General features: G+C 32.0%; 3 protein-coding genes and 1 long non-coding RNA gene across 6 annotated transcripts; 3 read left to right on the top strand and 1 right to left on the bottom strand.

Moving 5' to 3' along the window:
* Positions 1 to 914: 914 nt before the first annotated feature.
* On the top strand, positions 915 to 7,982 carry LOC123890435 (glucomannan 4-beta-mannosyltransferase 9-like). The gene is made up of 9 exons (XM_045940048.1): positions 915 to 1,836; positions 1,924 to 2,022; positions 2,528 to 2,780; positions 5,614 to 5,724; positions 6,026 to 6,162; positions 6,398 to 6,511; positions 6,623 to 6,822; positions 7,020 to 7,214; positions 7,495 to 7,982. Exons 1-9 carry the CDS (start codon positions 1,501 to 1,503, stop codon positions 7,655 to 7,657), a joined length of 1,608 nt encoding a protein of 535 aa, XP_045796004.1. The 5' UTR covers positions 915 to 1,500; the 3' UTR covers positions 7,658 to 7,982.
* Positions 7,983 to 10,525: 2,543 nt separating this feature from the next.
* On the top strand, positions 10,526 to 14,663 carry LOC123890434 (pentatricopeptide repeat-containing protein At5g12100, mitochondrial). Its single transcript, XM_045940047.1, has 2 exons — positions 10,526 to 13,838; positions 14,083 to 14,663. The coding sequence occupies exon 1, from the start codon at positions 10,533 to 10,535 to the stop codon at positions 12,963 to 12,965; it is 2,433 nt and encodes an 810-aa protein (XP_045796003.1). The 5' UTR covers positions 10,526 to 10,532; the 3' UTR covers positions 12,966 to 13,838; positions 14,083 to 14,663.
* A 1,396-nt stretch (positions 14,664 to 16,059) lies between these two features.
* LOC123890433 (peroxiredoxin-2E, chloroplastic) lies at positions 16,060 to 17,160 on the bottom strand. The gene has a single exon (XM_045940046.1). It carries the CDS (start codon positions 16,830 to 16,832, stop codon positions 16,179 to 16,181), a length of 654 nt encoding a protein of 217 aa, XP_045796002.1. The 5' UTR covers positions 16,833 to 17,160; the 3' UTR covers positions 16,060 to 16,178.
* A 3,440-nt stretch (positions 17,161 to 20,600) lies between these two features.
* LOC123890432 lies at positions 20,601 to 23,032 on the top strand. 3 transcript variants are annotated; one of them, XR_006802833.1, is made up of 4 exons: positions 20,601 to 21,587; positions 21,666 to 22,243; positions 22,384 to 22,670; positions 22,844 to 23,032. It is a non-coding gene; the product is annotated as an uncharacterized LOC123890432 (long non-coding RNA). The 3 variants fall into 3 exon arrangements; XR_006802834.1 differs by having other exon boundaries at positions 20,602 to 21,587; positions 22,353 to 22,670; XR_006802832.1 differs by having other exon boundaries at positions 20,604 to 21,587; positions 21,666 to 21,959.
* Positions 23,033 to 24,685: the final 1,653 nt, after the last annotated feature.

Raw genomic sequence — 24,685 nt, 5'->3', positions numbered from 1 at the left:
AAACAAAAAATTGTATTAAAAGAGTACTTAGGTGTACTCAGCCCTTACAAATCAAAAGAGCTTCATTAACTGCTATGCAAACAAAATTTATAATTGTTTTAACTCTAATTTGAATTTGAAATATATTAGATAATTTGTTTTGAACTGAAGTTCATTAACATTTCGTATTGAAATCTTTTAGAAAATTTGTTTTAAATCAAATGTACCGTTTGTATAGTAAAATACAAAAATAAAAAGTTTAAATATGATTTTAGTCCTTTTAAATTTAGTGTTTTTTTGTTTCAGCATGTAAGTTTTTTTGTTTAGTTTTAGTGCATACAAATTTAAAAATTGATGGTTTTAGTCTCTGATGACATATGTGACCCAATACGGTGACTTAAAGAACTAAAAAACAATTGTTTTTTAATTTACAAAGACCGAATCCAAACAAAAAAAAATTACAGGACTAAAACTAATAAACACTATAATTGCAAAGAATAAAACCAATATTTTTTATTTTAGTCCCTGGAAGATTTTTGTTTGGTTTTAGTCCATGCAAATTTAAAAATTCATGGTTTTAGTCCCTAATGACATATGTGGTCCAATATAATCATGACATGTGGCACCACATGGTCCAATAAGATGATTTCGGGGACTAAAAACAATTGATTTTTAATTTACAGGGACCAAATCCAAATACAAAATATTACAAGAACTAAAACTAGTAAACCCTATCATTTTGCACTAAGTAATATTATATTTAACCAAAATAAAATATAGAAAATGATACTAAAATATTAACTATATATTTTTTTTTTTTTAAGCAACTATATATTCTGTTTGACAAATTGAGAATATTATTATATCTTAAAATAACTAAAAATATAGCAAGTGATTATTTGTTTAATTATCATTAATACTTTCATATATATCTTGACATTAGCAGCTTACCTTAACATGCTGATGCCAAATTGCTGTTCCCCATTAGCAGCTTTACCATAACATGTGGTTGAGGCTTCAACTTAGTACTATAAAACCCATTCATAAGACACAACACAATGCAATGTACTACCATTTAGAAAACTCCTAAATAAACACAAAATAAAAAAAACATTCTCTTTTCTCCCATTTCCCTTCTCACCTTTTCTTCTATTTCCTGTCATATCCCTCTTAATTTTTCATTTTTTTTTATCAGCTTCTGCTTTTAATAAATGTGCTGTTCTGTTTCTCTTTTCATATTTTGACTTTTCACACAAGTCTTGTTTTCATTTCCATTTCTAAAGAAACATGCATAGCTATATGAAAAGCTAAAAAAATTTGCTTGTTAATTTTTGAGATCTACTATAACATTGTTTTGCTTGGAACAGAAGCAAAACATAACAATTTTTACCAAAAACAAATATTCTTGTTCCTTTAAACCCTTTTGGATCTAGTAGTTCTCAACCATTGTTTCATATCTTTGTCTTCTTGAGTTCTTGTCTTTCTTTACATTCTTCTATCAAACAAAACTACTACTTTGAAATGGATCATTTTTCTTCTACTACTACTTCTACTATCCCTTTTGCATTACAAGGAGCAAAAGATGACATAACCATGCAAATTTCTTTGATTTGGAGTCAAATCAAAGCACCATTGATAGTTCCATTACTAAGAATATCAGTGTTTTTGTGTTTAATAATGTCGGTTATGATGTTTATTGAAAGAGTTTATATGGGTGTTGTCATTACTCTTGTGAAGCTATTTGGAAGAAAACCTGAAAAACGTTACAAATGGGAACCAATTAAGGATGATATTGAGTTAGGAAACTCTTGTTATCCAATGGTTGTTGTTCAAATCCCCATGTACAATGAAAGAGAGGTACTTTGTTTTTATTTTAATGTAACTTAACTTTGTTAAGCATAGTAATTAAGCACTTTTTAAGGCTTAATATTTTATGTTATGTAGGTTTATCAATTGTCAATTGGAGCTGCATGTGGTCTTTCATGGCCTTCTGATAGAATCATTATACAAGTTCTTGATGATTCTACTGACCCAACAATTAAGGTAACCACCAATATTATTAAATACAACATTTTTAATTATTTTTTTTCACGATTTTAGTGTATGTTTGATATCACGGTAGATATACTAGAATTACGGTGATCCATCGTAATTTTCCAAAAGGTACACCCCTTTGTAGTTCTTGTAAAATCATAGTGAATCACCGTGATTCTGACATACTACTATGATACTAAACATAGATTTAATATTGTAGAAATGCATAGTCAACAACAAATTGACTAACAAATTATGCTTGATCAAATTTCATTAAAAAAACGATCGCTGAGTTGCAGTGTCTTTCAGTCACTCATTCGTGCTGATATAAAAAATATTGAAGTCGCACTCACATTACAGTTAGATACATTTATTAAAGTAACTTAGAATCCATCATGGCAAAATTAATATTTCATGGATTTAACCTAACAAAAAAAAAAGCCTAATTGTAAAAATACATTGATGATATGATGATTGATTGGGATTTTTGTGGTAAAAAAATAAATAAATGTAGGAATTGGTGCAACTAGAATGCCAAAGATGGGCAAGCAAAGGTGTGAATATAAAGTATGAAGTTAGAGACAATAGAAATGGTTACAAAGCAGGGGCATTAAAAGAAGGAATGAAGCATAGCTATGTGAAGCAATGTGATTTTGTTGCAATCTTTGATGCTGATTTTCAGCCAGAGCCTGATTTCTTATGGCGTACAGTGCCATTTATGGTGCATAATTCTGAACTTGGGCTTATTCAAGCTCGATGGAAATTTGGTAATTTTCTTTCTTTTTCTTTTAAGAAAAACAAGAAAACACTTTTCTAATTTAATTTAGTTTAAAGATTCTTCTTAATGACGGCTTCATTATTTGACATAATCTTAATATGATTTTTTAATGGGTCTTGCTAACGAGTGCCCCCGGGGCACTCTTTAAGCATTCCATTTAAAGAAACTTTTTATTCAAAAAGTTAAACATTACAATTTCCAATGCGTTGACTTTACGCATTTCGATAAAAATTCTATAAAAAACATACTATTTAAGGGCTTAAAGAGTGCCCCGGGGGCACTATTTAGCATTTGCCTTTTTTAATTAGATAGGGAATTCTAAAAACTTAGTTTTGGTTTTAAAAACTGTCGGTGGGTTGTTTTTTGGTTTGGGGATTTTTAGTTTTGGTTGGGGGGTTGTGGGTCCCACTTTGTGGTTGAACAAACCCTTTTTAAAGTTGCAAACATCATAATCTATGGTACCACCTTCAGCTTTGGTGGTTGCCTTTCATTTAAGCCACATATGATTTTCTTTTCATTTTTTATAAGATTAAATTTAGCGTAGTTCGTGAACTTAACTCAATTGGTAGGAACGTTAATGCAGGAGCAGAAGTTTAAACCTCAGGGGTTTGAACATCTCACTTATTCGCAGTGAAATTTATAGTCACGACACTAAATTACCTTACCAAAAAAATTGTAGTAGTAAACGATCTCACTTAAGGTACCTCATTCATTAGTTACTAAATAAGGAATTATAATTTAAACTCTAAATTCTATAGTATGTGAGTTTTTTTTTTTTTTTTTACAGATATAGTATGTGAGTCTAACAACTCTAATATAATATTATAATATTATATTAGTAAAAATATATTTACTATAGAATTATATTTTAACATATTAGATGCAATTCTATATGTATGTTGAAATATTTTTAGGAAGTTAAAGGTTAAATGTTTATTAATCCCTATATAATTATAATCTCTTATCTATTCTTTTAACGTGTCACATTTTTTTTGGTTACAAACACGTGGTATTTATAAAATGAAGAACTAAAACATTAGTAATAAACCGGGGTGACTAAAGTTTAATAATTTTTTATAAAAATAACAAGGTCTTGCTAACGAGTGTCCCCGAGGCACTCTTTAAGCATTCTATTAAAAGAAATTTTTTATTTAAATAATTAAACACTCCAATTTTCAATGCGTTGACTTTATGCATTTCCATAAAAATTCTATAAAAAAACTTACTATTTAAGGACTTAAAAAGTGCCCCGAGAGCACTATTTAGCATTTGCCAAATAATAAATAAATATTTTATTGTAACAAAACAATTTAGCCCTTGTTTTTTATACATGTGGACCTACTACCTTCCAAAAAAAATCATTTAAGAGAATGTGTTATTTCAGGTGTTATTAAATATTTCAACACCTTTATTTTATTTTTATTTTTGAATACATTTACTTTGTTTGGTTCTTATGTTCCATGCTCTTAGGAAAAAAGGTGGGGAAGGCATATATTAGTAGTAAACATATTAAAAAAAATTGCGGACAGGCTGTCACAAAAAGTTGTGAACGAAACAGCTGATAGATAGGTGATTATTCATGAGGCCATGACCCATGATATAAGATAGGAGTAATAATGGTATTCACGTATTAAATTATCATGGCTAATGATTCATTTATATATGGTTGGCTTTGTGGCCGAAAAGTTAGATACTTAGTCTTAGATCAACATTTTGCCACTGCATAATTTCAAAAAAAAAAAAAAAAAAACATTTTGCCACTGCATAATGTGATTAGGAAAACATGATTAGAGTAATTAAGTTACAAATGCATATAATTAGGGCAAAAGTGTATAATGCTACTATAACCATTATTGTACTGTTAGAAAAATTGTTCTCTGAGATCTTCAACAATGCAATCATGTCATAACAAAAAATAAAATGAAGATGATGATAATGTTTTAGAAAAATGTGATATCCGGGTTATAATGCTAGGGCAGGGCCTAAAACGTGTGGGACTAACGAGGCCACACTTCATTGACACAAAGAATTGCTACATATGGGGGTATATGTGCAATTCCAAATTACTAGTAATGTTTTCAGCTAATAAATTGAAGATTTTGTGCGGGACCAACCATTATTGTTGTTGATTTCTGGCTGGCAATACTTAAAACATGCATGTGTACTATTTCAAAGGACATTTATGTCTTACAAACACAAAAATCAACAAAAATTTTTATATTGTGTTTTGGTAACGAGTGTCTTCATAACATTCTTTAAGAAAAATAGTTTAAAAATTTATCTATTCAAAAAATTAAATTTCTTAATTTTTTTTTTACTGTATATACAATTTCATAAAATTTTACTATTTACTATTTAAAATTCTTAAAAATATTTTAAGTATACGTTAACATTTCCATATTATTATTGTGGTTGTTGATATCATCATTGTTCTTTTAGTGCTCCTTCAATTCATTTTCTTTTTTTCCACTCTACTACTCTTCTGCTTAACCCGGCAATTGCACATGCATATTTAATACTGGTCTCATTTCTCACTTAGTCACTGTTTAAGTGTTTATTTCTGCCAACCGACAGATATGCATTTATTTTGAACTTTATAATTTCTGATTAATTCGATATAATCATTCCATTTTAAAATATAAGCAAAATATAGTTAATAAAAATAAATGTATTTAATTCAAATTTTGAACTAAACATCAAATTTACTTAACTCGTTTTTGTTTATATTTTGGAGCGTATGGAGTATATACTAGTTAAATTAATAAATTTCACACCGGCAATGTTTTTTTTGACTTAACTATACAATTTTTTATTATTTTCAGTGAATGCTGATGAATGTATGATGACCAGAATGCAAGAGATGTCATTAGATTACCATTTTACTGTGGAACAAGAAGTGGGCTCTTCCACTTACGCTTTCTTTGGCTTCAATGGTAATAAACTAACAATGATATACTCCCTCCGTCTCAAATTATAAAGGAAAATTGGTCAAAGAAAATTGATGTATTTGGTTAAGAATTTGGACTAAATACATCAATTTTGGTTGACCAATTTTCCCTTATATTTTGGGACGGAGGGAGTATTATGTCAAATACTTAATAAAAATTTCTTTTTGTTTTTCCCCATTGTACCAAAAAAAAATATTTAATAAAAAATTGAACAAAGAAAACTAGTTCATGTTTTGTTGTGGCATGAAAATCAGCCTATAATTTGTATTGTTGGGAATTACAATAGGGACTGCGGGAGTTTGGAGAATTGCAGCGCTGAATGAGGCTGGTGGATGGAAAGATAGGACCACGGTTGAAGACATGGACTTGGCTGTTCGAGCTAGTCTCAAAGGATGGAAATTCTTATACTTGTCTAACTTGAAGGTTCACTTTCTTAATTTCATGTTCATGAATTCAATTTGGATTTTGAAAATTCTCGTAGTTTGAATTCGAAACAATGTTTTAAAACTCAGGCTAGATAGATAATTTCACTGATTGAGCTGCGAACCTACATTGTTTAAGCAGTTTAAACCGTTGAATGATGATTAAAAGGTCTCGTCAATTTGATATTTGATTCGACTTTTAAAGTATTGATTTGAGGTATTTATTTTGAATACAGGTTAAAAATGAATTGCCAAGTACTTTCAAGGCCTACCGTTACCAACAACATCGTTGGTCTTGCGGACCAGCCAATCTTTTCCGAAAAATGGTCATGGAGATAATTAGAAACAAGGTATGGCTAAGATTGGTTCCTTGAATTAATTTCAATCTATACAGTACAAAATATATCTGTTACTAAACTAATGCTCCAAATTAAATTTGTATATATGTGTGTACATTGCAGAAAGTGACCTTGTGGAAGAAGATACATGTCATTTACAGCTTCTTCTTTGTTAGAAAAGTGATAGCACACATCAATACATTTGTGTTTTACTGCATTGTACTACCGGCGACGGTTTTGGTACCTGAGGTTGCGGTCCCTAAATGGGGAGCTGTTTATATCCCTTCGGTTATCACACTTCTCAATGCAGTTGGAACTCCAAGGTCTTTATTTCTCTCAAATTTTCTTCTACAATCCAATACACTGGTTTGAATATATTTTTACGTTGCTATTATGTGACATGTTGGATTAGCATTAGTTTGCAAGACCTTTAATCAAATACATAAGCGAAAGTTCCATCTAAATACAAGAAACTTGTTTTGCAAGTAAAGTTTTGTTGACTTGATTGTGTTTTCTACAGGTCACTCCATTTACTTGTCTTTTGGATTTTATTTGAGAATGTTATGTCTCTACATCGAGCGAAGGCTACTGTTGTTGGTCTACTTGAGACTAGTCGAGTGAATGAATGGGTTGTGACTGAGAAACTTGGAGATGCTCTTAAGGTTAAAGCAGGCACTAAAGCGCTCAAGAAGCCTCGATTCAGGATTGAAGACAGGTAAAATTAAGTAACATTTGCTTTGTTATTTGATAGCATTCAACAACTTTTGAAGTGAAACTCGTGTCAAAATCTTTAATACTATAGAGCATTGCAATCTAAGCAACTAATGTGACCTCAATTGTGGTTGCATAAATGTTACAGAAACATCAGAAACTTTGATGTCGCGACTTGCAAACCAGTTTTAAAAACTTTGGCATTCAACAATTTCTTAATAGTTTGTCATATGGTACTTATGCTTACCTACATTTCTCATATTTTTTTCTCAAATATCAAACAGAATTCACTTGTTAGAACTTGGTGTTGGGATGTACCTCTTCTTTATTGGTTGGTACGATGTTATGTTCGGGAAAAACCACTACTTCATCTTTCTCTTTATCCAAGCATTCGCCTTCTTCATCATGGCATTTGGATATATTGGAACATTCGTTCCGAACTCCTAGAACGACTTGGCATTTCTTCATTCAACAAAATCACCTTCCGTGGATACAATATTAAACGCGTTGTAATATATAGTGTTTTCAGCATAGTTCTGGCAAATTATAGCGTGTTAGTTTAAAGGAAAATATTGTTATTCTTTGAGGTTTTGCATAAGGACTCTGGAAGAGTTTAGTTTTCTTGTGAATATTCAACAAAGACTTATATATAAAGAAATTATATAAAGTTCTTCTCATATAAGTGAAGTCTATAGAACAAGAACACAACAAGAATCTACTGACATGGATCTTCATGGAAGCAATAATGTTTTATTGGATGGATTGTTTATAAGATTTTGTAGGTCTTTTCTTTTTGAAATTGTATTTGTTTGAAGAAATAATTAGTTTGAAGAAATTGATAAAACACATAAAGTTTCATTTTGCATATATTTTTAAATTTTGTATCCTCTATGTTAGTCATATTTGAGAGATATAAATTGTGGCAAAGATGTGCAGGACATTTTCCTAATAGAAACAACAGTCTGGTGAATGTTACACCAAAGAATAATGAGCCAAAGGGAGTGAAATTATTGGACAGGATTTCTAAGTAAAGGTTCTTGGATTTGTAAGTATTATTATGCCTAAAAAATCATTAGTACTAGAAATATGAACCTTCTACAGAATCTCATAACATAAGCTTCAAAATTGAACATAAGCTTCAAAATTGAAGTTATGCATTGTCCATTTGAATAGAGTCCGGTTCAACAAGATTTGGATTTCATACAGTTAATGTGTCAACAACTAGAGATCTAAATGAATATCTATGGAGTAAGATAATATGATATTTATATCCGTCTCGTATCCGTGCGAATATCAACTAAGCGAGTAATCCGCGGATTTTAAGGTTATCCGTAGATATTTACATATATCCATAGATAATAATTTAAAAAACAAATTCTTCTAATTACCTAAAATTTCTTCAACTTCTTTTAAAGAAGTAATAAAAAATACTAACACATAATAATATTCATACATTTTACTTTCAATTAAAAAAGTCACCACGGCGATTTTCCATCTTTTACCAAATCTTAATAATACCATATGTTTCTCTTCAAGAGAATAATATAGACACATTTCTAACTAAAACAAAGTTCTAAGGCATATAAAAAACTCTTATATTCAATAAATAAATAAGAACATTTAAGTAATTTTCTTATTTTATTAACGGATACGGATATCCGCAGACGCAGATACCATTAAATCCGCATTTGTATCCATTAAGTAACGAGCAGTTAAAATATCCATATATTTTATTCGCGGATATTCATTAAATTATCCACTATATACCCGTGACGGTATGGATAATTTTATACTGACTGTTGTTTACATAAATTGGATCATATAAATCAAAAGTCGAAATTGACTACGTAAATTTACATGCCTAAAGAAGCTCTTGCCGTCGTGAGGTGGGAAAGGCCGGTTGTGGGAAGGTACAAATGCAATATTGATGCATCTTTCTCGTCAACACGTAACCGCATAGGGATTGACATGTGTATAAGAGATTGCGAAGGATGTTTTGTCCTTGCCAAAACTATGTGCGTCTCACCTTTGTGCAACGTGGATGTAGCTTTAGGACTCTTTTAAGCTATTAATTGGGTGCATGACTTGCAATTGGAAGGAGTTGATTTTGCTCTCGATTCAAAGAAAGTGGTAGATTATTTTCACAAAGGAGGAAATGATCTTAGTGAGTTTGGTGATGTTATGATGGAATGTAAGAATATATTTAGTATGTTTTTTGAAAAGGACAAAACTTATATGCATTTCCTTAGATGCAGTTTTTCCCGTTCATCTCACAAAAAGGTAGTTATTTATATTTTTTAATTAAAAAAAGAATAATAAAATTGTTTTTAAATAAAAATAACTTCCATCATGTATCTAGCACAGTAAAAACTGTGTATATGGAATTGTACATAAGTTTGGTCCTTTTGAAAACTCTCGTGTTGAGTTTAATATGAGACAAGTCAATGAGATAGCTCATGCTCTTGTAAGGATAGCCACATCTATAGTTAGTCTTAATACTTTTATTGATGTACCATCTCAGTAAATTTTGAAGCAAATGATATAATTATCTTTTCATAATAATAATAATAATAATAATAATAAAATCAATTGGTGTCCGTCCAATAGAGAAACACTTGCTTAGGCACACTCATTTGGGCACAAGTTTTAGGCACACACGTACAAATAAAAATAAATTATAATTGTCACATCAATTCCACTTTAACCATTTTATCTTTATTTTTTATATTTTTTTGTGAGTGTACCTAACACATATAATTTATGTTTGTGCCTATAGTAGACTTTCTCCCGTCCAATATACCTCCAACTTTTTGCTCAACATACCTCCAACTTAAAAAATGAAGTTAAATTTTCTAGTGGACCCAGACGCAGTCAAGATGCCTACGCCTATGCGGTCTTGCAATTAGGTGTTATGAACTGTTTAATGAAGATCCGACAGTCTTAATTTAAAAATTATATTTGTTTTTTGTATAACGTTGGATCTTATTCATACGGCTAAAAACACAGTGACTACGTGACTGCACAATTTTTTCTAAATGCATGTGATCCATTTCCTTTTTTACTACCACTTATATTTGTTCCCGTGAATTTTTCAGAGGAGTCGTGCTAACAAGCACACCAGAATACTACTACTCTTTAAGCATTTTATTTTAAAAAAAATAATTTATACAAAAAAATAAAATAATTCAAATTTTCATGTGTTGACTTTGCAAATTTTCATAAAATAAATTTAAAAAAAAATAATAAAAAAAAAATTTACAAAAACTATTTAAGAGGTTTAAAAAATGTCTCTTCCTTTTACTGTAGTATCAAAGACGCGGCAATGTTCTCACGAACACGCTCTGTTCTTCATCTTCTTCCCAACTCCCATGTAAAAAATTCAATCTCTTTATTCTGTTCTCAACACCAACAACAATTGCTTCAAATCTTTCAACTCCTTCAATCATTAACAAACCAAGGTCACATAAAACCCGCTCAAAAAATATTCAAATCGCTTCTTCTCTCCAATACCCATTACTATTTTCCTTCACAAATTCACTCACTCATTTCCAAACCCATCTTTCTACAAACCCTAATTCCCTTTTGTTCCAATCCCAATACTCTCAACAGAGTCATTCGATTGTTCTATTCGATGAAAAACGACGGATTTCTCCTTCCCATTTATTTACTCAACCGTATTCTACAAACTCTTGTTGATTCTCACCAGTTTGAAATAGCTCTCACTCTTTTTATCGATGTTGTTCAATCAGGTATTCGACCCAGTGCTTTTTCTTATGGTAAAGCTTTTCATTCTGCTCTTCATTCTGCTGTTAAGTTGAACTATTTAAGTTGTCAAAAGTTGATTGATTCAATGGAGAAAGATAGGATTATTAGTCCTTTTGTTTATGTGTATAATTTGGTATTGGGTGGGTTGTGTAAAGCGAAGAAAATTAAGGATGCACGGAAGGTGTTTGATGAAATGATTTATAGAAATGTTGTTCCTAATACGGTGACTTATAATACTATTATTGGTGGGTATTGTAAGGTGGGTGAAATAGAGGAAGCTTTGCAGGTGTTTGATGAAATGATTCGTAGAAATGTTGTTCCTAATACGGTGACTTATAATACGGTTATTGATGGGTATTGTAAGGTGGGTGAAATAGACAAAGCTTTTAGCTTGAAAGGTAGGATGAAGGCTCCTTATTCGGAGCCGAATCTTGTTACTTACAATTGCTTGTTAAATGGTCTTTGTAGTTTGGGGAGATTGGAAGATGCTAGGAGTGTGTTGTTGGAGATGGAGGGGAAGGGTTTTTTGCCTAGTGGGTTTTCGTATCTTGTATTCGATGATTATTTAGCTTGTGGAAACGAAAACGGTTTGCTGGATGGAAATGGAACAAGTGTTGATGAGCGTACTTATAGTGTTCTGTTGAATGGACTGTGCAGGGTAGGAAGGGTTGAAAAGGCTAAAGAGGTTTTGGATAAGCTAGAAGCTAATGGAGTTATTCCAAGTCATATATCATATAACATATTGGTGAATGCTTATTGTCAAGAGGATGACTTGAATAAAGCGATATTGACAGCTAAAGAAATGGAACAACGGGGGTTGAGGCCTAGTTATGTCACCTATAATACCCTAATTAACAAGTTCTGTGAAACTGGGGAGTTGTTGGACCAGGCACAAAGATGGGTTGAGAAAATGATAGAGAAGGGTGTTTCTCCCACTGTGGAGACTTATAACTCTTTGATTAATGGTTATGGAATGGTGTGTAATTGGGACAGGTGTAACAAGATTCTTGAGGAAATGGAAGAGAAAGGGATAAAGCCTAATGTCATAAGTTATGGTTCTCTGATAAATTGTCTGTGCAAATATCGTAGGCTTCGTGATGCTGAAATTGTGCTTGATGATATGGTATGCCACGGTGTTTCCCCAAATGCAGAAATATATAATATGCTCATTGAAGCTAGTTTCTCATTGAGTAAACTGACTGACGCCTTTATATTTTTCGATGAAATGGTAAAAAATGGAATAGATGCAACTCTTGTGACATACAATACACTGATAAATGGACTCGGAAGAAATGGATGGTTAAAAGATGCTGAGTATTGGTTTCTCCAAATTACCGAAAAGGGATATAATCCAGATGTGATTACATACAATTCCTTAATGTCAGGATATGCAATGTCAGGAAATACCGCGAAGTGCCTCGAATGGTACGGTAAAATGAAGAAGAGGGACATAAAACCTTCAATTGGAACTTTTCATCCATTGATCTATTCATGTAGGAAGGAAGGTATAGTGGCGATGGAGAAAATGTTTCAAGAAATGTTAGCAATGGGTTTGATTCCAGATCGAGCTGTATATAATGAAATGATTTATGGTTATGCTGAAGATGGAAATGTTCTGAAGGCAACATCTATGCACCAACAAATGGTTGATCAGGGAGTTGATTCCGACAAGGTGACCTACAACTGCTTGATTCTAGCACACCTTAGAGATAGAAGGGTCTCAGAAATAAAACATCTTTTTGATGATATGAAGGCAAAGGGACTGGTTCCAAAAAATGATACATATAAAATTCTGGTTAAGGGACATTGTGACTTAAAAGATTTCAATGGTGCATATTTTTGGTATAGGAAAATGTTTGACGCCAAGTTCATTTTAAATGACCGCATCCGCTACCAGCTGATATCTGGGCTTAGCGAAGAGGGAATGTTACGTGAAGCCCAAATTGTATCCTCAGAATTGAGTAGTAGAGTTCAACAACTTGAAGGCTAACAAATAATACACACCCTTGTACAATATCAAACTTTACCATTTTTGGTAAGGGAATGCTTATTTTTACGAAGGTGGGTTGTAAACAAAACACGTGAATGGCATGGATTCTCATTCTCTGTCCTCTGTATTTATTTATTTTCTCTTAAAATCAAAATCGAAGACAGAAGAAACAGGGAATTAAGCACAGCATCACCATCTGCCTCTATCGCAACAACACTGTATCCAACCTCATATTATTACTGGCCTTTCTGATGCGAAGGCAACGATGCCTGATTTCCGGTTGATGCCGAGGTTTGTCTTTCGAATGTTTATGCAGAGTGTTCAATCGGTGGGGGGGGAAGGCACGTGAGGCGGTGATTGGTACCTGGAGAAGCTCTGTTGGCCCTTTGGGAGCTGTTGGTCGACGAAGAAACGACGGCAGTGAGGGAATTTTATCGAATTAAGTTAACTTGCATACTGATATTATATAAGTTCCCTCAAATTTAACTGTTTTCCTTGTTGCTTGTAAAGTAACAATTTTGTCCCTCGGAGCATCATGTATAGTATAGCATTGATTCGCAACTTGGAGTACTAATTTGCAACCAGTTAGGGGCATCACAATTATTACCTCACATGTTGGAGCAGCTTGGTTTAATAACATCTATGTGCTTTGTTAACAGCAGTTAAACTTAGACTGTGCTATTAACATCTATGTTAGGTGGTGGATTGTAAGCAACCTTCTGATTTTTCCGGGGATGTTTGGTTAGGATATATACCATCACTTATTCAAGAACATTATCTGTCCTACCGGTTTTGGTCTTCTGGTTAATGTACCTGTGGCTGGGACTGTGTTGGCTTTCTCTTCGTGTGATGTTGCTTGAGATGTATTAAGAGGTGGTTGTGTGCTTTTGTCTTGGGACATGTCATGTGTTCTTTTTTCTTTCTTGTTTTTCAAAAGGCAATATTTTTCTTTGTTTTTTCAGATTGTGTAACCTGCTTTGACATGTTAAATTATCTTGTGTTTGTGAATCCCGTTCAATCGGAGAATACATGTTGCATCTTGTTGTAGTTTGCTTTCTAGGTAGTTTTTTTTCTGAATTCTCTTATCAAGTAATTTAATGACTCAATTTCTTTTTAGGTATGTACTCTACACTGCCTTCATTTTGACAGATAGGAAAACCAGTTTCACGCATCTTCTTGTTGGGATATGGTCATATGGCAGCAGTTATGAAGCAATGCAGCTTAAAATGTTTCAAAATAATTGCATGTTGTTATTGTACTTGTGTGCTGAAACATTTTATTTGTATTGCAGCCTTTGAATGATAAATGCAGTAGAAATATATCTGTTGTACAGTTCGATTTACTATCTCTTATAGTTCAAAAATTGAAATGAAGAATGATGAATACTTCTAAGATAAACATGGAAAACCAAAAAGCGGAGAAGGCCAGTTTCAGAGCAGATTCACAAACAGAAAATCAATGACAGAAAATAGGACTATCACAGTCTCCAGCAGACAAAAGGCAGCAGATAACTCAGCTTGAAGCGCCAGCAAAAAACATCAGCACCCATGGATGGCCTTTTCTCAACATTATTCCTAACTCGTTTTAACAATAGTGTTTACTAATTACTATATGAGCTCAAAATTTCATTCATGTTTTAGTAAATAAAACATTTCACTGCTGAATTTCAAAAAGTAAAGTGACAAATCTTTAGCTTAATTATAGTTATAGTCTCTTTACTTTAACTCACTCACCGTTTGTTCTCAATCTTATTATAAAATCACTAAGTTTTGGTCTCTTTCGGATATTTGAACTTATGAGTTATGAATGATGATGTGAGACATACGATCTCATAATGTAGATTTATTATCCAAGTAGATTAATCATTTTATATTCTATTTCATTATGAAAATTAATAATTTTGCAAGTTGAAGTTGAAGATTTTAGGTAGATTTTCTTGTAATATTGTAGATGTTGATCATCCTACATCATAAAATTGTATGAAAATTCATTTAAAATATCACATCACCATTTTTGCGTTAAAAAATCCATGGGATAGGAGAGACCAAAATTAAAAAAAATTTAATATAACACATTGACCTATGAACCCAACAGTTGTGACTTGTGACTTGGTTAGTAAGTTGTGTTAAGGTTGTAGGAGAGCATCGCAATCTAATTTCCACATAACACCCTTAATGATGGTAGAAGAACTTTGAACTGTTCACTAAGAACCTAGTAGAGATTAATTTCATTGATCTAAACTGTTAAACTTGTGATACTACTTCATAAAACTAGTGAAGAAACAAAAGAAAATCATATCACATTGGTGCAATTTTTTGGACTGCATAAGACTACTATTTGCTTTTATATGTTTTATATCCTAATTCCTAATCCAATCTACATTTCAAATAATCAAACATTCATGACATGACAACAGTAAAAAATATCCACATTTCCCATGATGTGATCTCAACAGAAAAGTGAAGCTTTGTCTAAATAACATCTTTATGTTCCCAATTTATAGACAAGAGAAGAAAGGTGTACCATCATAATGAGTGTCTTAGGAACTAGAAAGTTAAACAATTCTCAAAAAACTCTCATTAGTGCTAGTCTTCTATCAAACTACTTGCAGTCTTACAAAGCCAAGGTTAATTTAATTTTCAGCCTTGCAAAAATTATTTGGATGAACATGCTGCTAAATATAAACTATTCCACCAATTGCAGAGCAATGCATTCACACCAATTTAAAATTTGAGATGCATCTAAATAAATCATACAAAACCATTCAACTTATAATGACATAGATATCTCTCACTTATTAAGTAATAAACACATTTTACATTTTCATATCATATTTTTCTTCCTGTTGTCGGACTCTTCATGCTTAACATCGGACATTTGGAACTTATCCTAATCCGAGTGACCGGTAGCTATGAAGCACAGACACTCTTTGAATTAAGAGTCGGACACGCCACAATTAGGTTTGATTATATCATTTTCTCAAATTATTATCAGTATCGAAGTGTATGTGGTTCATACAATCATACAAACAAATTACCACAAAGCTCAACAGTTTATCATCAGCACAAGATATAATTAGCACAACAAACACCAATTAGATCAAATAAAAATCCACATTATTATTAAGAAAACCAAAACCAAAAAAGTTGATCAACCTAAACCGATTAAAGAAACAAGTAACTCAAAATAGAAGAATTAAAACATAAAAAAAATTCAAAGAACTTTGAGAATATCATCAGCACCACTGAAAGTAAAAGCACCACCTTCTTCCAAATTGAAAAGCTTAACAACACCATCTTCAGCATACAAAGCATAACGTCTTGACCTAACACCCAATCCAACAGGTTTATCACTCAAATCAAGTTCAACACCAATCGCTTTCGTGAAATCACCATTACCATCAGATAACAAAAGAACTTCATCATTCACTTTCAAATCGTCCTTCCACGCTTTCATCACAAACGCATCGTTAACCGAAATGCAAGCGATTGTGTCAATTCCTTTTGATTTTAGCTCCGATGATTTCTCCACGAATCCTGGAACGTGTTTCTGTGAGCATGTTGGTGTGAAAGCTCCTGGAACGGCGAAGAGAACGGCTTTTTTGCCTTTTGTTAGGTCGGAAACTGTTATGGTTTGGACTTCGCCGGCGGGGTCGAGGTATGAGAAGGTGGATTCAGGGAGTTTGTCGCCGACGGAGATGGTGGCGGAGATTTTGGGGGAAGTGGAAAATCGGAGAGGTTTTGGGTTGAAACGATTGAGTTTGAGGGGGAGGGTAAAATTGGAAGAGAGGGTTTTGGTTTTGGGAGATAAGAGTGATGTGGTGGTGGAAGAAGAGAGGAGTCTAGAGAAAGAGAGAGAGGTAGCCATTGATGAGAATTTTGAGGTGAGTGAGAGTGAAGATTTATTGAGCTGAAGGTGTTTGTGGAAATGATTGAATGAAGAGAAGAGAGTGAAGATTAGTAATGTTGTTGTCTCAGCCTCACCCACAAAACTAGGTTATCCTTGGCTGCTTCTGTTTCTGCCAGGTAGCACCCTCTCTCTATCTCTCCAGAAAACATCTCTTTTTTTTATTTATTTTTTGGTTTTTAGATAAATGAAATCACAAAGTCACGTATAAGTGAGAGATCTGTGATACAAACTTGGTCATGATATTCGGTCTAATAATTTTGACATTTTTACCAATTGAGCTGGTACTCATGCATGAACTTTTGCTAACCGATTTTATTTTAAGACAAAAAAAAAATTGTTATGTCGTTTCGTTGTAAAATCAATTTTACACTACATTTTAGGTTCACTGAAAAATTAATGTATGCAGCCTATATTATGAATCAAATACATCAGTTTCCCAATAAACATAAAATGTGAATTTTTACTTATAATAGTTATCATAGAAAGTATATTTTATTGACCGGTTGGATTTATTTTTTTTAATCAACGAGTTGGAATTCTTAGAAATCAATGGATTTGTGTATTTTTTACAAACAAAATGACAATATTGTTGTTATTAATAAAAATGCTCAAACACATCATCAAAATGTTTGTCTATGAGCAACTCAACCTTCTTTTTATTAGTAAAAGAAAGATAATGTGATGCATAAAAAAATTAATGTAATAATAATTTATTTTTTCAATACTAGTATCCGATCTATTGGACCGTCTAATCTAGTTCAGAAGTCAGTTATGTCATCAAGTGATTTCAACTTCTTCTCGATCATGATCGTGAGGATTGAATCGTGATATTCTTTAATAAATTCAACGTCAATTATCACTGGACCGGTTAATGATTGATAATGTAATAATAATATTAAACATCATTTTGGTTAGGTGTATCCGTCTATGTTAGTAAAAGGCCTTTTTATTTAGAGTAAATTTATTTATTTGTTTACAATAAAAAAATTGAGTAAAATGACAAAAGAATTAGGTGTAGAAAATTGATGAATCCAAGAGTAGAGGTTGATATTTTCTTTGTATACTTGTTTTGTAATCGTCGTCCGGTCCCGGCCTAGGTAGGTGGGAGATTCACCAGCATATTGTTGGGGTAAGTTGTATTTTTTTTGTTTCCCAAAATGTTTTTAGAGGTTTTCATGTTTTACGTGTGACAGTCACATATATGTCTTTTAAGTTTTCTAAATAATAAATAGATTTTTTAAGTTTTAGGTATGTATCAAATAGATCTTTTATTTCTTATATTTTAAGCTTATACTAATATTATGAGTGTCAATCAACCTTAATATAAGCGTATTTTGGCTGCTAAAAAAAATTGATTTGCACCTATAATAATTCTCTCATAGTTTTTTTTTATTTTATTTATATTTTTATATTATTTTTCATTTAGTAATTAGTAATTGTTTTATTTACTAGTTTAAAGACCCGTGCGGCACGGGTCCATTGAATTTTATTTGATATTTAATGTAGAAAATTTATTTAAAATTAAATATTTATTTTTTTATATAATATTGTTAAAATATAAGTGAAATTATTGTGTTAATTATTTCTTGTAAACTTATTTATTTAATTTTATTTGTTTCAACGACAAATAAAATAATGGTCCCGTGTATATTTTTTAATTAAAAATTATAAATTTTATTAGGAATATTTAGGGTAATTTAATAAGTTTGAAACTAAATAACTTTATTATAGAAATAATAACTTTATTATATTATTATTAACAGTTAGTATTAAACTTTGTAGTAATATTGTTTATTAAAAAATTGTTTATGTTTCTTTTCTTTTGTTAATGAAAAAATTGTTTATATTTCTTTTTTTCATAGAGTATTGTTCTTTTTATTATTTCTATATTCCTATTTTTAATCGATTTTAATATATTAGTAATAGATAAAAAAGAATAACGGTTCGTTTGTATTTGACTTATTTTTGAGTTTATGAAAATAACTTATGCAAATAAATAAACTTTTATATTAATTCATAAGTTTTCACTTTTCACTAAAAAAAATTGTATTTTTAAAAGTTATTTTCTCATAAACTACCTTGAAAAACTTATAATAATACATAAAATCTTATTTATTTACATAAGTTGTTTCGCATAAGCTCAAAAATAAATCACTTCCAATAGACCTTAATTAATTCCTATCGTAGGGGATTAGTCAAAATAGAAAACAACTAAAGGAACCGACAATTCTTTGGCAAATTTTATGTCGTGGTTGAACTATGAATTAACAAAACTCCCAATTAGATATCAATCATTAGTTGGTTCATTAGCGATTGACGCTGAACTTGGTAGGGAGGAGCAATGTTCGATCACCCGCAACTGTGATCAGAAATGAGCTAAAATCACTTAATATCAAAACTGATCTCCAAACTTTTTTAGTACTAATTAGTAACATTTGGAGTTTTGTTATTCTTTCGACGGAGTGTTTTGGCTGTTGCCCCATTCATTCACAAAAATAAAAAGAAGTGTAATTGATAACTATTTTTACAATATAATTGATTTTTTTTTTCTTACATCGAAGTTAATGAGGTTTGAACCTCATACATACTATTTAAATTTCTCACCATTAATTATAAAAAAAAAAAAAAAAAAACTTGTCACCAATAAACTAAATTAAATTTAGTGGTTAATTAGAACATCGACCTGTGCGGTGCACGGGTCTGATTAGCTGTAAGATATATAATGATTAAATAAGACATGATAATTCCAATAATGTAAGGTATATGAAAAAAGTTGAGTAACATTAAACGATAGTTCAACAATAATTTTGGATAAATATTCATACAAAGAAAATTATGTTATATTACGGAAGACTTCCTTATAGACCACGTTCGAAGTCTTAGTCGTATCTTCACCGTCGTCATCGTTGATCAATATTTTTAATCATTTTCTAGAAGTAACTCTTGAAATTGTAACATACAACTGAGCATGTGAAAACACTGGTGACGGAAGATATATATATATATATATATATATATATATATATATATATATATATATATATATATATATATATATATATATGGGGTTTTCTAACTTAGACCCTAGTTAGGTCTAAGTTAGCAAGGTGCACCTTTTTAATTGGACCAAAATACCCATTCTTTTTAATTAATTAACCAAAATACCCATTAATAGACGCGGATCCAGTGTCGCGCGCGTACCGAAGGACCATGGTTACAGACCGTTGATTTCCATCAGACAGCCAAGATCTGATCTCATCAAGACTGTCTGATCAATCCGACAGCCCAGATCATCCTGATCCATCAGATTCCAGCGCGTGCGCCACACTAGATTACACCCTGGAGAGAGAAAAATTTGCTTTTTAAAAGTAGGACACGTGTCACACAATGGTTGGCTGGACGTGATTTTTGTTCATTTAATACTTTGAACTCAATTACACTACAACATTTTAGACCTACCGCAACGCCAAATTTTTTGAAGGTAAAAAAACCGTTCTGATAGAGTGTCAAAGGCAACGGTTTCCAAAATCTGTTGCTGTACAGTATGTAGTTTTTGCAAAGTTTAGGCAACAGCCGGAAACCGTTCTCATATATGACAAAGAAAACTATGAGAACGGTTTTCTGTTTTACTTATCTTGACAACGTATGAAAACCGTTTTGTAAAGTTTTAATTATTTTAAATAAAAATATATATATATTTAAAGACCGTTCTTATAGATTTGATAAAATTAAAATAAATCAGGAACATCAGTAACAGTAACCCATTCGCGAACTAACTTCTTCAACTTTAGCAGCTTCACAAACTCATAGCTTTTTTTCATAATTGAAGCTTCACCCTAAAATCAGTTCTTCACCTTGAAATCGCAGCTTCGCAAACTCAGAGTTTATCGCAGCTTCGCAAACTCAGAGTTTATCGCAGCTTCACAGACTCATAACGAACCCAAATTTCTTCTCCTCAAAATCGATTCATCCCAAAATCAATTCTTCTCCCAAAATCGGTCCATCCTAAGCAGAACCCTAAACCGTTCAATTGTTTCTGTGACGAACCCTAAGGTATTCTTCTCCCAAAACCTGTTCATCCTCCTCGCTGGTCGCTTCTCTTTTGAGACCTACAGAAACCCTAATCGAAGAAATTGGACCAAGTTTTCATCTCAAATTGGATTCGTCGACACTCGCCTCCCCTCTTCCCACTATTATCGTTCTTTTAAGGTTTGATTTGGGATTGGAGATTGAAATTGATTTACTGCTTCCAAACACAGAAGCTACTCGCCGTTAAACCCACTGCATGAGTTTAGATTTCATTGAAGAATCTATTGATTAAAGAGTTAGACTTGGAGTTTCTAGAAGAATCCATTTTGTGAAGATAAGTTTAATGCTAAATTTTGTTCGGGCCTTTTCTTTTTAATCCATTCAAGTTGTTCTTGCTACTTTTTCTTGAAGATAAAATTTATTCTACTTGTTCTCACTCTTTTGATTATTCAATAGATTATTGCAGATAAATTTATTAGTTCTGAGGTTAATAGATGTCGTGAATCGTGATATGCCTCAAAACCCTTTTATTATTGCAACTGAAACTATTAGAGGTGATGTTTATGTCTTTGGTGACAGTAAATATCCTTTTAAACCTCCTCTTGATGGTACTTGTGACCTTAATTTGAGTTTTAAGAGGTCTAAACATCTAAAGCTCCTATTGGTGATATGCAGATTTTTAAGGTATGTAATGCAATGAATTTGATTGTTGTTGTTGTTGTTTATAGTTTCTTTGTTGATACTATTTTGTGTGATTGTCAGGTACATGAAGGTGTTGTGGAATGCAAGAAATGCAAAATTTCTTAATGATGTATATAAGGATTCAAATTCTACAGCGGAAGAGATAAAGGTTTTAAAGTGGCGATGGACTGTGCATAGGTTGAAAATTGAACCGTTTTATTTTACGAATAAACTTGGAACCCGCGGTATTGCTTCCAGAGATAATTTGGTCTCGTTCGAGGTGTGATGGTTTAATCACTCTTTCTCTGCTCTGGATTTTTGCTGCTGCGTTTCTGTTTTCGTTCAGCTCGTGGCTTCGCTGGTTTGGTGAGTGAGGTTGTGTTCTTATCCTTGCTATCGGTTTAGGAAGTTTTTTGACTGGGCAAAAGTGTTTTACCTGCTGCTATTGTGTTTCTTTTCCCTCTATTGCATGTGCAGGTCTTACTATTTTGGCTCATTGTTTCTTTTGAGCTTTTCCATCAGCCTTTGTGTTTTTGGTTTTTTTCCTCAGGTTGTTAGTTTTTGTTTTATGGATACAACTCTGTTATTAATTGCTTTTCTTTTCATTTTGAATACATGGTACGTTTGTTGATTACATTTGGATGGGTGCTGCTTGAAATGTAATTTTCTATATCTTCTCTAAATTGTATTTATCATTTCTTAGCTTCACAAGTCACAACTAGTTGATTGAATTTTTATTCTATTTTATATCATTGGTCATTGATATAGGTATTCTTATGCCATTCCATCTGCTCCACAGGTTGTTCATAACATATTATTCAAGGAATTCTAGCATTGGCGCTGTTGTGAATTACCTAGTTTCCGATTTGAATCGTTCATTGAGTTAGACTACCTAGTTGCCACTTGCACAAATCTTCCAAGATGTTGGACGGATTGGTCGGTTGAGGATCCGCCACTAAATGGTTTTGCATTTAGATTTCTTATTTCTATGCTCTTTTGATTCTTTGTACAACGGCTCCATCACGAAGGCTCTGTTGCTAAGAGAGAAAATGTTGTAGTGTAGAAATCCACCTGAGGCTTATTTCGGTAAGGCTTTATTTCTTCTCTCTTAGTTACTCTTAGTTTCTTCTCTCTTATTTCGGTAAGGCTTTATTTCTACAAAAATCCACCTGAGGCTTATTTTGTAATTGCTAGTTAAGTATATAAATATGATTATATATTGCTCATATCATACATATGTTTTTTCCATGTAATTGCAGAGTTACAGGTAGAGAGGATGGCAAAATACTACTTTATAATATGCTGAAGTCTCATATTTTAGTGATGTATTATGTTTTTGTTAAGAAATCATAGTAGGATTGTTCATTAGGATATTTAATGACTATATACATGTTCAAGATAGTATAACTTGTATTCTTTTTTGATATGTAATTTCATAAGTTTTCATATCTTATTTTGGTGATATTTAATTTTTGTTATTGCTATTGGTTCTTTTTTTATTAATTATTATTAAAGAAAGAAAATAGAATTTTTTTTTTATTAAAAACGACATACCTTTTACATCTGTTGATGAAAGTACCAGTTGTGAAACGTATCTTTTTAACATCGGTTTCTTTCCATAACCGAGGTGCGATGGACACCAAGTGAAGACACATTGCCTCAAAAACCGATATATAAGGTCTTTCCATCCAATTTAACCGATGTAAAAAGTCATTATTCTATAATTATAAACCGTTCTCTAATTCAACCAATGCCAACGGTTTTTAATGAGAATGGATAGAAACCGTTGTTGTTGGGAATTTGAAAACTGTTCTGCTAGAGACTCTAAGAAAACGGTTGTCTTCAAGGTGTTGCCTTTGGAAAACAAACCGTTGCGAAAAGCTAAGAGAACCCCTCGGTATAGAACGCCCTGAAATCCGTTCTCGTAGCCTATGGCAACGGTTTTTTTAGATTGCAGAACGGTTTTTTGGCGTTCTTGTAGAATGAAAATGTTGTAGTGTTATTTCGTTGTAAATTAATTTTTTTTTTTTTTTATACCAAAATTCATAATTTTTTTTTCCTACAAATAGAGACTTGGTTCGTTTGATTTGGACACCGAAAAAAAATGCAATTTTTCACTACCTTAATCTTATTTTTTGTCTACTAAATACGTTACTTGTGTGTTGTAATTTAACACGCACCACTCAACCAACTCACTGAAACCATTATACCAGAAAAATAGTAGATAATATTATGGAACTTTTGTTATATTTTATGAAATTTTTGGAGACCTGAAACTATTTTTAGTTAATTAAATGAGATAAAACGGTAATTAAAAACTAATGTTTGCTTCTGAAACCATTTATCTGGTAGAATGGTTTCACATAGTTGTATTCTGAAACCATTTTACTGGTAGAATGGTTTCAATGAGTAATTTATTAATTGTGTTTGCTTCTGAAACCATTTAGCTGGTAGAATGGTTTCAGAGATTTGTACTCTGAAACCATTTTCCTGGTAGAATGGTTTCAGTGAGTTGATGTAAGGTAGTGAAAAATGAGATTAAGGTAGTGAAAAATTGGGTTTTTTTTTCTGTGTCCAAATCAAACGAACCAAGTCTCTATTTGTAGAGAAAAAAAATTATGAATTTTGGTATAAAAAAAATAAAAAATTAATTTACAACGAAATAATTGAGTTCAAAGTATTAAATGGAAAAAAATCACGCCCAGCCAATCAGACAGCGACACGTGTCCTGCTTTTAAAAAGTAGATTCTTCTCTCCAGGGTGTAATCCAGTGTGGTGCACGAGCTGGAATCTGATGGATTTGGATGATCTGGGCTGTCTGATTGATCAGACAGTCTTGATGAGATCAGATCTTGGCTGTCTGATGGAAATCAACGGCCTGTAACCATGGTCCTGTGGTACGCGCGCGACACTGGATCTGCGTCCATTGATGGTAATTTGGTTAATTAATTAAAAAGAATGGCTATTTTGGTTCAACTGAAAAGGTGCACTTTGCTAATTTAGACCCAACTGGGTCTAAATTAGCAGCCCCCTATATATATATATATACATATATATATATATGGAATGCTTATTAATTAAGGAATTATTGGTTTTATTTT

This window comes from Trifolium pratense, linkage group LG6 (genome assembly GCF_020283565.1).
Source record: "Trifolium pratense cultivar HEN17-A07 linkage group LG6, ARS_RC_1.1, whole genome shotgun sequence".
In the NCBI taxonomy this organism is placed as follows: Eukaryota; Viridiplantae; Streptophyta; class Magnoliopsida; order Fabales; family Fabaceae; genus Trifolium; species Trifolium pratense.
This window is presented reverse-complemented; position numbering and strand designations above follow the sequence as displayed.

Bases quoted from the DNA above. Each gene is read 5' to 3' on its own strand.
- LOC123890433 (XM_045940046.1), bottom strand. From the start codon at position 16,832: ATGGCTACCTCTCTCTCTTTCTCTAGACTCCTCTCTTCTTCCACCACC.
- LOC123890435 (XM_045940048.1), top strand. From the start codon at position 1,501: ATGGATCATTTTTCTTCTACTACTACTTCTACTATCCCTTTTGCATTA. The intron at 6,512-6,622 runs GTATGGCTAAGA...TGTACATTGCAG, and splicing joins TGGAGATAATTAGAAACAAG to AAAGTGACCTTGTGGAAGAA. The intron at 7,215-7,494 runs GTAAAATTAAGT...AATATCAAACAG, and splicing joins CGATTCAGGATTGAAGACAG to AATTCACTTGTTAGAACTTG.
- LOC123890434 (XM_045940047.1), top strand. From the start codon at position 10,533: ATGTTCTCACGAACACGCTCTGTTCTTCATCTTCTTCCCAACTCCCAT.